At 35.9% G+C, this 14,700-nt stretch overlaps 2 protein-coding genes across 2 annotated transcripts; both read right to left on the bottom strand.

The window, feature by feature from the left end:
• Nucleotides 1-4,394: 4,394 nt before the first annotated feature.
• LOC143595842 (zinc finger protein CONSTANS-LIKE 8-like) lies at nucleotides 4,395-6,154 on the bottom strand. Its single transcript, XM_077074761.1, has 3 exons — nucleotides 5,435-6,154; nucleotides 5,178-5,327; nucleotides 4,395-4,775 (listed from the first exon to the last, which is right to left on the bottom strand). The coding sequence occupies exons 1-3, from the start codon at nucleotides 5,897-5,899 to the stop codon at nucleotides 4,752-4,754; spliced, it is 639 nt and encodes a 212-aa protein (XP_076930876.1). The 5' UTR covers nucleotides 5,900-6,154; the 3' UTR covers nucleotides 4,395-4,751.
• Nucleotides 6,155-9,834: 3,680 nt separating this feature from the next.
• LOC143595843 (LOB domain-containing protein 12-like) lies at nucleotides 9,835-11,256 on the bottom strand. Its single transcript, XM_077074762.1, has 2 exons — nucleotides 10,828-11,256; nucleotides 9,835-10,241 (listed from the first exon to the last, which is right to left on the bottom strand). Exons 1-2 carry the CDS (start codon nucleotides 10,984-10,986, stop codon nucleotides 9,882-9,884), a joined length of 519 nt encoding a protein of 172 aa, XP_076930877.1. The 5' UTR covers nucleotides 10,987-11,256; the 3' UTR covers nucleotides 9,835-9,881.
• Between the last annotated feature and the right edge of the window lie 3,444 nt (nucleotides 11,257-14,700).

The raw sequence follows: 14,700 nt of genomic DNA on the forward strand, positions 1-14,700 counted from the left end.
TAGTAATTACACCATTGATTATAAATAGACATTTATTTCTGTTTAAATATTTTCAAATCATGTAGCAGGCGGGTTAGGTGGATTTAGAAGTACAGAATATTGGTTGTTAAAGAAAAAGAATAATAGCCAACGGCCAACATACATGATACATCGGTAGTTTAAAAAACGTACTGTGTATGCTGGCGTATATTGTCTGAAAATACGAAACTTATAATTCATATGACAGTTATTTGATTATGAAATAAGGTCCGGTGCGATCTTAATCGGGTCTTAAGTTAAACTTAAAAGAACAAGATTTTTAGAGCATCAAAAACCATTTGTTGGCAAATGAAACACATATAAACTATTGAGGTGATGCATATATGAATTTAAGATTCCAACACATGCCCAAATAATTTATGCTCAGTAACTCATTTATAAAAACTCCTATGTTACTAGTACTAAAGATCAATAAGTGAAAGTACATTTTAGAACTTACAAATAAACAAATATATGTATATGCATGTATAACTATATTTTACCTTGTCACAGTAACACCAACGGTAACATACTAGGTCCGTCTTAGTTATACACTAAATACTGTGAGAACAATCATAACAAGATTATCAATTATTTTTCTTAATTGTAAAAATTTCTAGAATAAAAATAAATAAATAATAAAAAGTATATTAATTATTTATCTAGAAATTAAAAAATCAGTATGAACATATTTCATTTCACCATTTTGTGTATATAACTTCAAGTCTTCACACGTGTAAGTCATTTATAGGTTGTCAAATCTAGTAATCTATACATATATAAGATTTGTAAATAAGCACTTAAAAACTTAATAACATATAAAAAATAGTTTGATGGTTTTTTATGTATATAACATACGTAAATGTACAAAACTTTAGCATGCATGTGTCAGTTAAAAAGGATGTTACATTTTACAAGATCAAAATTCTGAAATATGTTGTGTTTCTTACTCGGTTTTAGACAATTAAAAGAAAATAACATATATTTATAAATTAAATTTGGATTTAATTTCAAAATATATTCAGGGGTGGGTGGGTGGGTGAGGTTGAATGTATTTGATGAGGTCAAAGGATCAAATAGGACGACCAGATCCTCAATTCTGGCTATCAAGAAACTATTTTTATATAAATACAAGGACATTTTACGTTAGCTGGAAATTTGTTCAAAAATAATATATAAAAAAAGTTTAGCCTCTACATAATACAATCAGATGATACTAATCCTAAAACAGCTGTTACGTACTTGAAAAAATCTCTTGTGAATCTAAGAAAAACATTTCTCAATGAAAAGCAGAGTTCGCGATATATGTTTAGAAAAAAAGATAGGAATCAAAGGAAAACACGAGATATACTGAGATATACCAGGATATCGACATACTTGAAGGTGGTGCCAACATTATTGGCAGAGATGAAGTAAAAGGAAGCCGTGAGGCTCAGGATAGACAACGCCTTGATTGATATCATATGTAAAAAGTATACATGCATAGATATATATAGGCGCTATCCCTCCTGAGCTTTACAGATTCTTTTCTACTGATATGCATGTCTCGTCAACATCCACAACAAAACACATGTTATTTCAAACCTTCTTATAGACGTATGTGATCGTCGCTTCGTACACGCATACACATATAATATATGCATATACATGTATATGTGTATATGTGTGGGTAGTGGAGAGAAAGCGAAGGGGTATGGTCGTATTTATAAAGGGTAGGGGTGTATATGGGGGCCAATTTTCTGGCAAATTGAATTTGATGAATGAGAATATTTAATGGTAGGTTTAGACTTTAGGGCCAACAATTTATGGGGTCTCTATTTGTTTATATATGTGAGTTTTGTCTTATATACCGTCAAATGTATAAAAAATAGTATATATTATATGGGTATAGTTAATGTTATTATATATATAAAGTTATGGACTTGATCTCTAATATTACAAATAGTGGTCAAAACGTTATAAACCGTCAAACAAAGGCCGCTAAACTAGACGTTCAGTTTATAACAGGCGTGTTGACTTTTTTTTTTTTTTAATATTCATTTTGTCTTTTTTATTGTACTAATATATCCTAAATCCTTGTAAATAATATTATAACGAAAATATGTTTTTTAAATTGCCGACGGGTCACCAATGAATTTTATTAAAATTAAATTATTATTATTATTATTATTATTATTATTATTATTATTATTATAATAAAATATTAGTTTAGTGGTCAGTATACCCAATTCATGAAATTGAGATTATTACCAACGGATTAATGACAACCACCAATGTAGTTGATATGGTTATTGCTTTTCGGTGGACCATCCACCAAGTAATTAATCCGCTGGTAATAATGAAGATAAGATGTTGTTTCATTTGAGACTCTTGTCCAAGCTTTTAGTCATTTTTTGAGTAGAAAAGCGCATCGATGAACTATCTGCCAGTCTCTGTTGAGAATATTACCCACTAGGATTTTCAGTTGTTGTTGTTGGGGCTCAGTTTGTGATAACTTTTTTTGTCGCTAAATCTATCGGTTAATGATCTATATAGCAACGAACACCTACCATTAATAGCAACCAAACATTACCTAATTCAAAAAAGAAAAATGAATTATTCATTTTTGTTCGACGCCTATAACTACAAATCTACAAATTTTTTCTTTCATCTCCCCATACCTCCCTAATTTTCACATATACGTTAACCGTTTTTAACTATTTAATGGTAATTAAAATGCTAGAATTAGAGATCTTGAGATTAAAATCCGCCATAAATGATCTTTGAATCATTGTGCGTGCTAGTCCAAATGACCTATATTTTGAGAAGTGCATATCATTAGCATGAGTTTCTGTATATCTCTAATTTTGCGAGTGAAATCGAGCTTAAAAATACACATAGTAATGGATTAGTCTCTCGATGCACGAGCCAGGAAACACTCAAGGTAGTGTATGTGTTATGAAAATATAACTTAGCACAAATGATAACCGTTGGCCTTGTATATCCATTATCCAGACATGTAGTAATCGTACTAGCGAGTAGTGACACAAAAATATTTGTATTTAACGGTGGTAAAACTTAAGCGTTGTCGGTCTCAGTCGTTGAAGCGGTACATTGAAGCGAATTCGTTTATTTTCGGTTACGTGTATTAAAAAACAAAAAAATGTATAAAATTTGAGATGGACCAATGAGGGTGGCGTCGGTCGGTAAAATTCAAGTGCTGGTAAAACCGACCATTGTTGATTCCGGGCGGTGAGTCTTCGTAAATTCGGTCGGTTTCCATCACGTTCGTTACAATATCATAACTAAAAAAAATGGGCATCCGGTCAGTTTTTGCTACGGTATCGGAACTAAAACAAAATGTGGCGAGTCTATGCGAATTCGGTCGGTTTCGATTACATTTGTGACTGTACCGAAACTAAAACAAAAAGGTCGGTAAAACCTGAACGTTGTTTGCCCCGGACGTTGCAATGACGAGTCGACGTGAATAACCGTTTAATTATCAAATTTAAAAAAACACTATATTACTTGATCCAATCAAAACGCGCAAAATAAACCAATCATGATAATGCAGCGTCAAACTTCTCATCTATAATATACAATAGTATCTAAAAATGTAATTTATTTTACGAAGAATAACATTATCTTTATTATTATTATTATTTTTTAATGTTTATAACACATAGTGACTTGTCATGATATAATGTGTCTTTTCGTAATCTATACCGATCCACTAACACATGACAACGCACACCAAGGCGTACCATACTCCATAGTACGTATTTTATACAAATAAAATAACACCAAAACATATGCAAACCCATAATCTAGATCGGCCTGATAAGTTTCCCCAAAGCCCAAAATAATACTTCTTTCTGGGCCGTGTAGGTCTGCATTTGACAGCTTAAGGATTTAAATATAAGTTTTTATATGGGCTTTAGTTTATGAGTTGGGCCTTATTTTATGAGGATACTCATTGTACTTTTGTAACGTACATATAAGAGCGTTTTACACAGGACAAACCTGTTGATTACCAGAGTCAAATGTTTCAAACTAACCTTTTTAGTGTTGTCTTGTAATCAAAACTCGTGCATATGTGATACATACATATGAAGGGTGAGCCCGATTCATCACACATATTCTATTCTAAAAGTGACATCACTATATTGTATGAACCCTTGAACTAAAGTAAACATTCAAAGACAGGTAACAAGACGGATATTTGGGTATGAGATTAGATTTAAAGTTTAACGAATGAGATGTTTATAGTATTAGGTGATTCCCGACTTGGTTATTGAACCATACCTATAGACATGTTCCTTTTATTTTTAGTTTTATATTTCTAATTATAATTTGGGTAATATAATTATATAAAAATTAAAATAGTATAAGAAATGTATTTCAAAATCAAACTGGTAATTTTTAATGACAAACTCGTATACATGATTTCCGACTGCTAATTATCCAACAAATGGCTAACGTATTGAGTCTGTTGACACGAGGTTACAATAATATAAGATTAAGATTATGAATACAAATTACAAATCTTAGTCACATTGCTATCGATCCCTAAACTACATAGACCAGCACTGACAGTTAAAGAAAATTCTAGTTAAATAAAGAAAGATTTGTTTTTTATGTTTTTGTATATACAAGCAAAAGAGATAGTGACATTCACTAAGCATGTCCATGTGAAAAATACCAACCAATTTGTGAAGATATTTTGCCCATCACCTTTTAGTATCTTCTCATGATTATTCCCTTTTCACAAATCTTCCCTACAAAGAAATATCTATGGTCATGCTATGAAACTATCAAATAATTATTGAATAACATTTAAACTATGTGTTATATATTTACAAGTATTTTAAAAATGACTTAACATCATTTGTAAGACATATTATTGAATTTTGGCAACTTGAATATTTATTATCAAAACTATGATATATTGACCTATAAATAATTCATATTGACAATTTAAAGCGTTTTCAATTAGGATAAAAGTCAGTGATTGTTCTTTAGGGTATACGTGGTTGACTGGATTGGATTGAGATTGAGATTGTCATTAATAAAGAAAGTGAAAGTTAAGAATGCCATAAATTAGATTATCAGTATGAATTATTATTATCAACTATCATGCCATAATCTGGATTACCAAAACCAACACGTCAAATTGTAACCTTGAGTCTTGGTCTTTTGTCCGCATTGAGTTTTCGAACTTGATATCTTATCTTTCTAGAGAAGAGCCGGTTTTGACGTTTCTTTTTGTATTTGAGAACACTTGCTTCCCTTTTGGTTTTGGCTTCATCCATCACAGGCACTTCTCCCATCTAAAACATTCAAAACCATCATAAATCTTTAAAAGTAGGTATATATTAGTATGACATTATGTGAATTGAACCAATTCGGAAAGTTAATCCCAAAATAAAATACTAACATATCCGTTGTCGTTTGAATGAGTGAATTCATTGGCTCGACAAGAACCACGGTCAGACCATGCATCGATAACCTCTTGGTAATTTAAGCTCAAATTCAAACACCTTTTCTTCTCCTCATCTTCTTCGTCTCCTTCCCAAAGCGCGCAAACTTCTCCTTTAATGTTTCCAATAAAATCGAACAAAATACCCTCCTCATTTTCGGCCTTGTCTTGATCACAAAACCCCGAAGTTTGATATTCGTTCATCGAGAACTCATCCCATTCTATCAAATGATCCCAACTCATCAACTCTTCATATGTGCATCTCATAACACCTTCTCCTTGAACTCCTTCCTCTTTAATACCCAAATTGCCCTTGAAATCCGAAGGATTGTCGTTGTCGGTTTCAAAGAACTCGTGGATGACCGAATCGGGGACAAGTTGTTCTTCTTTCTTTGGAGATTTTAACAAAGAATTTGTCCGCATTTTTTCTAAATGTTTGTGTGCATGAGAAGGGGATGTGGGTCAATATTATGGGGTTTGAGTTGCCTGGCTAGTGGTTGGTCTTTTTGGTTGGGTGGCAATGTCTTATCTTCATCGGATTAATAGGATATGATCCAACGTGGCAACTATGAATAATATAAGGTCAATATATTTCATATTTTAAAAGTAGCCTAAAGTATGGGTTTAAAAGATGGATAAAAGGCTTTAGTAATTCACTCTCATTAATCACACTTACATGATTATATTTTGAAAATTTGTTAAGTGTATGGATTTATATTAATTAGGTTGTGAAATATTTGTACCAAAAGCATGGAATAAGTAATTTAGCGCAAATTAAGCTCCTATACAATGAATAATCGATGGATTAAACACGCATGATTAGGCCCTCATTACATTGTTGCATAGCCCTAAATTTTAACTTTAATCTCCGTAAAAATATACATCGATAATTAGTGAATTGTTGATGCATGCAGATGGGTTTATAGTAAAAATTAAACTTCGAATTTGAATTAAAACATGTACAAACAATTTGTTAAAAAGGAAAAAAGAAAAAGAAAGCTGTTGGCCCACTTATAAGCCCACCATGAACATACACTTAAGATATTTCTTCTCTAGGGAAGAATGGGCCCGAGGCGGATGGCAACTTGACAGCTTCTGGAGTGATGTTTGCATTGAATTCTTTTTTCTTTGGACACATAGTATTCAATTATTCATATATAGGAATAAGGTCGGTACTGAACCGGTACAGATCTAGAAAATTCTGATTCTGATTTTTTTAAAATCTTGGTATCGTTATCGAAACTGCTCAGTGCTGGTACCGTATACAAAAATTCAATAAATACCGATTCCGATTTTCTCCAAAACTTGATACCAATATTGAAATGCTGGTTTTGGTACTAGTACAATACCGGTTTGGTACCGATGCCCGGTGTCATTTGCTCATATGATACATAATAAATAACGTGTTTTTATTTGTTGGAAAATAATAATAAAAAGGATTTTTTTTAGTAATTTTGGATACAAATAGTTATATGTAATTGCGTTCTATTATTTGAGAGTTTCGCATGAATCAAAGCAGACCAAAATAATTCAAAGATAAATGAGATATTGATGTTGGTGTGCATTTGTGGCTTATAAAGTTGGAAAAAAATGTTATGAAATTGTCTCAAGAGGCAAACTTTGAAGTGGTTTATAAGGAGAAACACGTGTAAGGAAATACAAGTGGTATCCTAAAAGGTCCGTTGCACCCCAACTCACACATGCGTGCGTGATGTGGGTATTAGCGTTTTGATGACCCAGTTTGCACTTAGCAATGTTGCTTGAGAGTCGTCTTTGTATTTTATTTTAAGGCGTTCCTCACTTAATGTGGTTGCGACTCAACTTAGTTATGATTGAGCTAGAAGGGTGCGACTGCCACTCGTGCGTGATCAATCACATATATTATCAACGGTCACATACGTCGAACATGTAGGCATGTACGTATAACTGTATAAGCATATTGGTACATATATTATAGGTGTTATGTTTAATTTCTGGCTTTAAGATAAAACATATACTATTTATTGTTGTTGAAAAATCATTTAATGACTTTGAAAGGAACTAGAATCAATTAGTTTAGTTGACGATGCAAGAAACTATTGACTTAGTAAATTGTTTATAACATTTAAAAATTATATAAAAGATGTTCATCTGACGAAAATTGATTCACCACGTAAAAAGTCAAAAAAATACTAGAGATTATGTTTTCTTGCATTTCTCCAACCTAGACTTTTGTATATATGATTAAATCAATAAAGAAAAACAAGAAACAAACTTGTGTTTTAAGTCAATTTGATACTCATTTTACAAGAAACTTACACATAAGGGAGTAATATATATTTCCAACTATTGACCACTAGCCTTGGTGCTCGGTCGGTTAGTTATTAATTCATTTATAAACATGACTGACCCATGAAAATTTTCTAATAGTCCTAATTTTTTCGGTTTTCAGATTTTTCACTAACAATTAAACATTATAAATTTTTAAACAGGTCATCGTTTAGGTCAGGTCGAGGCTAGTTTCAACTTCTATTCAAGATTTCAAGTATTCCGTCATGTTTAAAACTAAAAGAATTAGTCACAAATTCCAAATTGCTTATGCCGGCCACTCCACATTGGGTGAAAAGGTGGTTCATTGCTGTAACCCGAACCCGGAACCGGGCCCGAAATAAATACCCGGAACCGGTTTTTCTAATACCCGGGTTTTTAATACCCGACCCTACCCGTAGGGTACGGATAGGGTATGCATTTTGGCACTAAAACCCGAACCCGAACCGAACCCGATTTGTACCCGGTAATACCCGAAAACCCGATTTGTACCCGGCAATACCCGAACCCGGAACCGAGGTTTTCCAATACCCGAAACCGGGTATTTCAAATACCCGATGTATACCCGAAAAATACCTTAAAAATACCCTAATAATACCCCTAAAAAGTGTAAACTTTTAAAAAATCCAATCTATATAAAAAAATACCGGAAAAAAAACCCGAAAAAACCCGTAAATAGAGTTTTTTCAATACCCGATAATAGGGTATTCAAATACCCGGTTCTATACCCGACCCGAACCCGATGCATAGGGTATGATTTTTAGAGATAATACCCGACCCGAACCCTACCCGATTATTACCAATACCCGGTCATACCCGAACCCGGTTCTATACCCAAACCCGGGTATTTAGAAAACCCGATTTGTGCACCTCTAGCTGTATCTCATTTCTTGTTACATTGGTTGAAAAGGTGGTTCACACATTTCTCGTTTAATTTGTAATGACTAGAAATTTTATTTATATATCTGTTACAAATGCTACGAGTTTGTCATAGCGCGAAGTAAAAGTTTTTGCCTACTATGAGCACATGCACGGATTGGGCGAGTTTCCATGACTTGTTTTGGATTACTTAAATAGAACATAAATAGCGCAAGTCAGTTGATGTTGTGATGAATTCTGAATATTATCACAGCTGCAAATACAATGTAATATATATATCTATAGTTAACATTTTCAAATTCAGTGTGTTATTAATTTGATATAACGGTAATGTATATTTATGTGAGCTTGTGCTATATAAAAATATATATACACATATCAGATACATACATACATACATACATGCAGAAAAGGGTTCAAATAAGAATAAGGAGTTTCCTAGAAATGGTAAGAACCAATCAATTTTTGACATTTGGCATTACAAATGATGATAAACGAATAATTCTAAGAAACTATGTCGGTTATAATGATTAAAGAGTAATTCTAGGAAACTATGTCGGTTATTGGTGATTTTAAATCTCAACCATTGATTAACATGATCCAATGACTATAATTTATTCTTAGTATTCCTAAGAAACTATCTCTTTTTATTTTAACCTACCCCCATACATACATACAAACACTAAGACACCTATAGACACGCTAACACACATACTGACATACACACATATAGGCACCTAATATTAATAAAATTCTTAAATTTACAAATTTATAGATATAAATAGAGATTTTAATGAAGTTGCAAAACAAAAGAAATCTCTAAACTTTAAAGATAGAGATAAAGATTAATGCGAATGTTAGCTTCAAGATGCATTATTTGAAAGATCTTTCTGGATGTAAAATACTTTATAAAATAAACTATTACACACGCTTATGATCATAAAAAAGTTTATGTTTTACATCTTTTATAAATATATTACATATTACAGAATAATTTCTTGGTGTGTATCAAATCATAATATATATGATATTAAACAAAAAAGTCAACAACACACACATTAAGAAGCAAGTAATCGAGGAATTAAGAAGAAATAAAGCACCAAAAGCAATATACTAATAACCAAAAGCAGTTGATAAAAACTGAAATTCATAATAAAACTAGCTAGAAATTAACTGAGACCTAACACAAGTACACAAAGTGGGAACTGAAACACAAGATTTATGTCCAAAGAGACTCTCTTTTTAGAGGATCTTGGATTACATTAATGTTGTTAGATGAACTGTAGCTCAAGAACTGTGGCATCTGGTCACCAAAGTCGCCTGTATTACTGCCCGATAACAGCATCGATTTTGTTCCACAATCCACCATTGATGGATGAATTGCTGGCAGCTCAGGCTCTGGCTGCATCATGCACAAGATCTCAGTTTGAGCCATTGCTAGCTGCATTTGTAGCTGAGAGACTTGGTTTTGTAAGTAGGATATCGCACCCACACATCCGTATACTGGATCTCGCATTCTTGCGGTTGCTTCATACACTAGGCTGCTAACTGCATCTGCTCTCTGGTGAACCGGTAGCTCCTATATGTTATAAACATTAAGTAAAAGAATATTATGCCATAATCCATTTCAAATAAAAGGATCTAATTACAATGGAGAGGCAGGTAAGCCAGCAACAAGCTGCGCCGCCACCCCTTTTGAATAACAAAACCGATCCTACTAAAAACAAAGTTATCGTTCTTTGGCGTCGTTGAGTTACTGTGCACGACCCGCTGAACTCTTTTTAGAAACGTAGTAGCATCGGGGGCAAGAGACCCAAATGTATCAAAAGCAAAAGAATATTAATATTTTGTAATATATGAACATTTTTAAAACTATAGGTTAAATTGTTCCCTTTGCAAGTTCTTGAAACTTTCATGATTTTTGTGATATATAAACATTTTTAAAAAATAATAACTTTTGAAACCATGACACAATAAGTGTTTCTTTGTGACATAATAATTAAGGCTACATGTTTAATCTAATAAAAATGTCATCTTTAGTTACAAAAACCTTAGGGAAAAAGAACCCTAATTTAAAATATTTTGTTTCTTGATCGATCACATATATATAGACATACAAACATATATAGATAGATATATAGAGAATGAACTAGAGAGAAAAATACCTGCAACATCTTACTGACATTGCTAGCACCAAAGACCTTGTGAACAATGGCAAACTTATGAGGATCATCAGGTGGGAAATAAGGAGCAAAGATGCAGTCTTTCGCACACCGACGCCTCAACAATTTGCAAGATGCACATGGTGAACTTCCTGATCCCATTTGTTCTTTTGGTAAATTAGTTAACCTCTGGAAGTAATTAATTAAATATTAATTTGAAACTTGGCTGCAAGATGGAAGATGTTGATGAAAAAGAAAGAACACCAAAAGTAGAATAAAGTATAAAAGGTGTAGTTTGGAAGAGAATGAGCTTCGCCACTACCCTATTTATAATAATACCCTTTTAATGAATTAATACATCTATATATTAATTAATTGATTATAATACTCAATTTCTCCTTAAACCAGTTAAGAATTTATGTATACACTTAGTTAGCATATTTAACTATAATATATTTTTTTCAAGCACCGCCCATATATATAATGATATATCATGTATACACATGCATGTGTAACAATCAACACATGTGTATGTACATTACATGTAATAACATTATTCTTATTGAATCCAGTCATGTAAATTATCAATGAATGTTTAAGTAGTTATGTTAACATTAAGTAATTATTATTACATCATAATTTTTGAACTAAAGTAAATTATTATTACTTTAGTTTATCTTTTTAATGTATTTATTTTAATTTAAATCTGTAAAATAATATTATTTATATGTTTAATAAAGAGGTAGGTCTCAGCAGAGCCTAGTTGGACCCGCAAGACTCACCTTGAAGAGGGACGTCTGCGCAGAAACCAACTGGATCCGCAGGACCAACCATGCTCAGAGACGTGACGTCCTTACGCGCAGTACGCAAGCTGGTCCCGCAGGATATGCCTCCCGATGGTGAAGGACTCCGCCTGTCCCCGCAGCCTCGGATACAAGCCATCAGGGAAGGCCACCCGCGCAGCAGGGCTACACGCACAAGGCACTTAGCTCTCACTCAGTGTCACCTGAAGGAATGAGCGAAGCCGGGAACTATCCCGCACAAGGGCGGGAGGGGGAATACTCCCGCCCAAATAAGCCAGTCCGTACGATACAGGAAGATCTTCTGTACTGTACCTGACGAGGTATGGGAAAAAGATCTGACTAAATATACGACAGCTTATTGACAACAGTATGGCGAGCAGCATGCTCCTGCACTGTATGTCACTATTAGCCGCTGCCTACTCACCAACTACTGCCATACCACGTGCGTAGCCGTCAGTTGGTGGAACAGGAATAGTATACAGCAGGCCTGGTCACTATCAGCCGCTACCTACCCACCAACTACCAGCAGGGCACGTGCGTAGGCTACTGTTGGTGGAACAGGAACACTGTTGCAGCCGGCCATACCTCTTTGGAAACCTACTTTCGGCTATAAATACCACGAATGGTATGACCATCTCATCTTATCATATCTTACTACATTATCATCATAATATACCTGATATCTGCTCTAGCAATCTCTTAATATACTTTTATATTTAAAGAGCAATCTAGTCTGATTCTCACGCCGGAGGGTGGTCACAAGGAGGAACCCCCCCTTCTCAGTGACGAGCTCACGGTGTCTGTTTTGCAGGTTATCAGAAGAACCATCTTCCAAGGGTCTAACCCCTCGTGGGAAACATCTCTCCAACCCCCAGGTTACCAGTAATCTGTCGTGGGTCCGGTTAGTGTTTCTTCATTGGCGCCATCCGTGCATAAAGCTAGAACTTTATCTCCAGTTTTTTCAAACTTTCTACAAAAGATGGTTAGAGAAATTCCGGTAACCACAACCCCAGCTACTGGGATGAACACCGGTAACACAGTTTTTACAAACACTACCCCGGTTACCCAAGCCGGGGCAAGTGAAGTAAATTTTACGAACACTACCCCAGTTACTCAGGCTGGGGCAAGTGCAGTAAATGATCGCCTACTGGGATTCACTGATACCCAGGTTGAGAAACGAAGACTCCCCCGCCAAACTCTCGATGAAGTCAAGGCATGGGCGGAGGCACGACAAAAGGAATTCCAGGCTGAGTTGGACGAACGCTTGCGTTCCGTCCAACAGGCTGACGAATTCGAAGATTACTTGGATGACTCGGAGGAATCCGACTCCGACGCGAACCCTCGCCATAGGGCAAAAGGGAAGCGTAAGGAAATGGAATCCCAACCAAAAAGGCATTTTGGACAAGCCTTCAAACCAAAAAGCACAGGTGGAAGTCCACGAGACTTCTCCAAAACGTTCAGACCAAACATTGCAAATGCAGGAACGTCCAAGTTTGCAAGGGACATTGCGGAAGCAATCGCCCCAAAGAGTGCCAAACAAATGCCTAACATAGGCACATATGACGGTATATCCGATCCAGACGATCATTTGAACAGGTTCATAGCGGGGGCAACCGTCAGCAATTGGACGGAACCCACGTGGTGCTACATGTTCCAAATGACGCTTGTTGGGGCTGCTAGAGCTTGGTTTGATCGTCTACCGGTCAACCACATCTACGACTGGGCAGACTTCCAGCAGAAGTTTAGCCAACACTTCAGCCAGCAACGGAAGTATACCGAGGAGCAATGGACAATCCTCAAATGCATACGAGAAGAAGATGAATCTCTGCCAAACTTCATCACTCGCTTCAACTCAAAGAAGCTAAGTTTGGGCAATATCAGCGAAGATCTTGTTCGCGCTGCCTTCATCCAGGGCGCGCACGACCCAGAGCTCATCCGCACCCTAACGGGTAAAGATGGCATGCCATCCACATGGGATGCCATCATGACAGCAGCAAAACGCTATGCGGAAACGGAGAAGCAACTGGGTAGAGATCTGCCACAGAGCACAAACCTCTACACTCAGAAGACGAGAGAAGACAACGTCCTCACCGCCCGACTAAATAAAAAGCGGAAGCAAGGCATTTGGCAGTCAAGGGTAAACTTTGACACCTCATCCGGCTTGCAACATCGATTGGGCGGAAGGGATAATGCACAGCCGCACCGGAACTCCAGATGGACGCCGCTCAGCAAAAGCGTCACTGAGATATTCGCCACTGAAGAGCTCCCGTGGCCAAAACCTCCAATAATCCGACATCGTCACGATGCTGATCGGAGCAAATACTGTGACTTTCACAAGACAAAAGGCCACAACACTGAAGAATGCACAGACGTAAAAGACATGGTCGAAGCATTTGTCAAAGATGGGACGCTCGCGCACCTCGTGGCGCAATAAAGGCTGAGCAGGCGGGTGCGTGTAGAACCCCAGCTGGGGAAAACACGAATCAAAATTCCAGCTTCAATATCGAGACTACATGCTGCGTAAAGAACGAGATCCCGAACCAGGTGCGTATCGGCTCGATGGCACTCCCATCCCAACATCATGGAAGGGAGCTCATTTACACAATTTGCATGTAAATCAATTCCAATTTGTAAAGAAAAGGCCAAGAGCCACTTCTAATGGAAATGATTCTCTTTAAGAACATCGAAGCTGATGATTTTACATTTATACTTTTCTGAACACTAATATGCCGGTTTTCACCGCATAATTACGTGAAGTCATTGCGTGGGAAGGCGGTCCTACCCGCACGAACCCAATAACGTGACAAACCTTCACGCAGGTCAGTTGAAGAGGAAAAAGTTCAGCACCCAAAAATGAAAGTGACGGTTCTACCCGCACAATCACGAAAGAGGAAGCAAAACTTCACACCTATTATCAACCACGTTCAAAGGTTAACTTATCCTCAAAGGATGAAGAAAACCTACACGCAGGTCAGATAAGGGTAAAGTTTTGCCATCCTACTAAGTGCAAGTGACGGTTCTACCCGCACAATCACGAAAGAGGAAGCAAAACATCACACCTATTATCAACCAC

This window comes from Bidens hawaiensis, unplaced genomic scaffold (genome assembly GCF_021521415.1).
Source record: "Bidens hawaiensis isolate Kalapana, Puna unplaced genomic scaffold, B.hawaiensis_p1.1 tig00045561_1, whole genome shotgun sequence".
NCBI lineage: Eukaryota > Viridiplantae > Streptophyta > Magnoliopsida > Asterales > Asteraceae > Bidens > Bidens hawaiensis.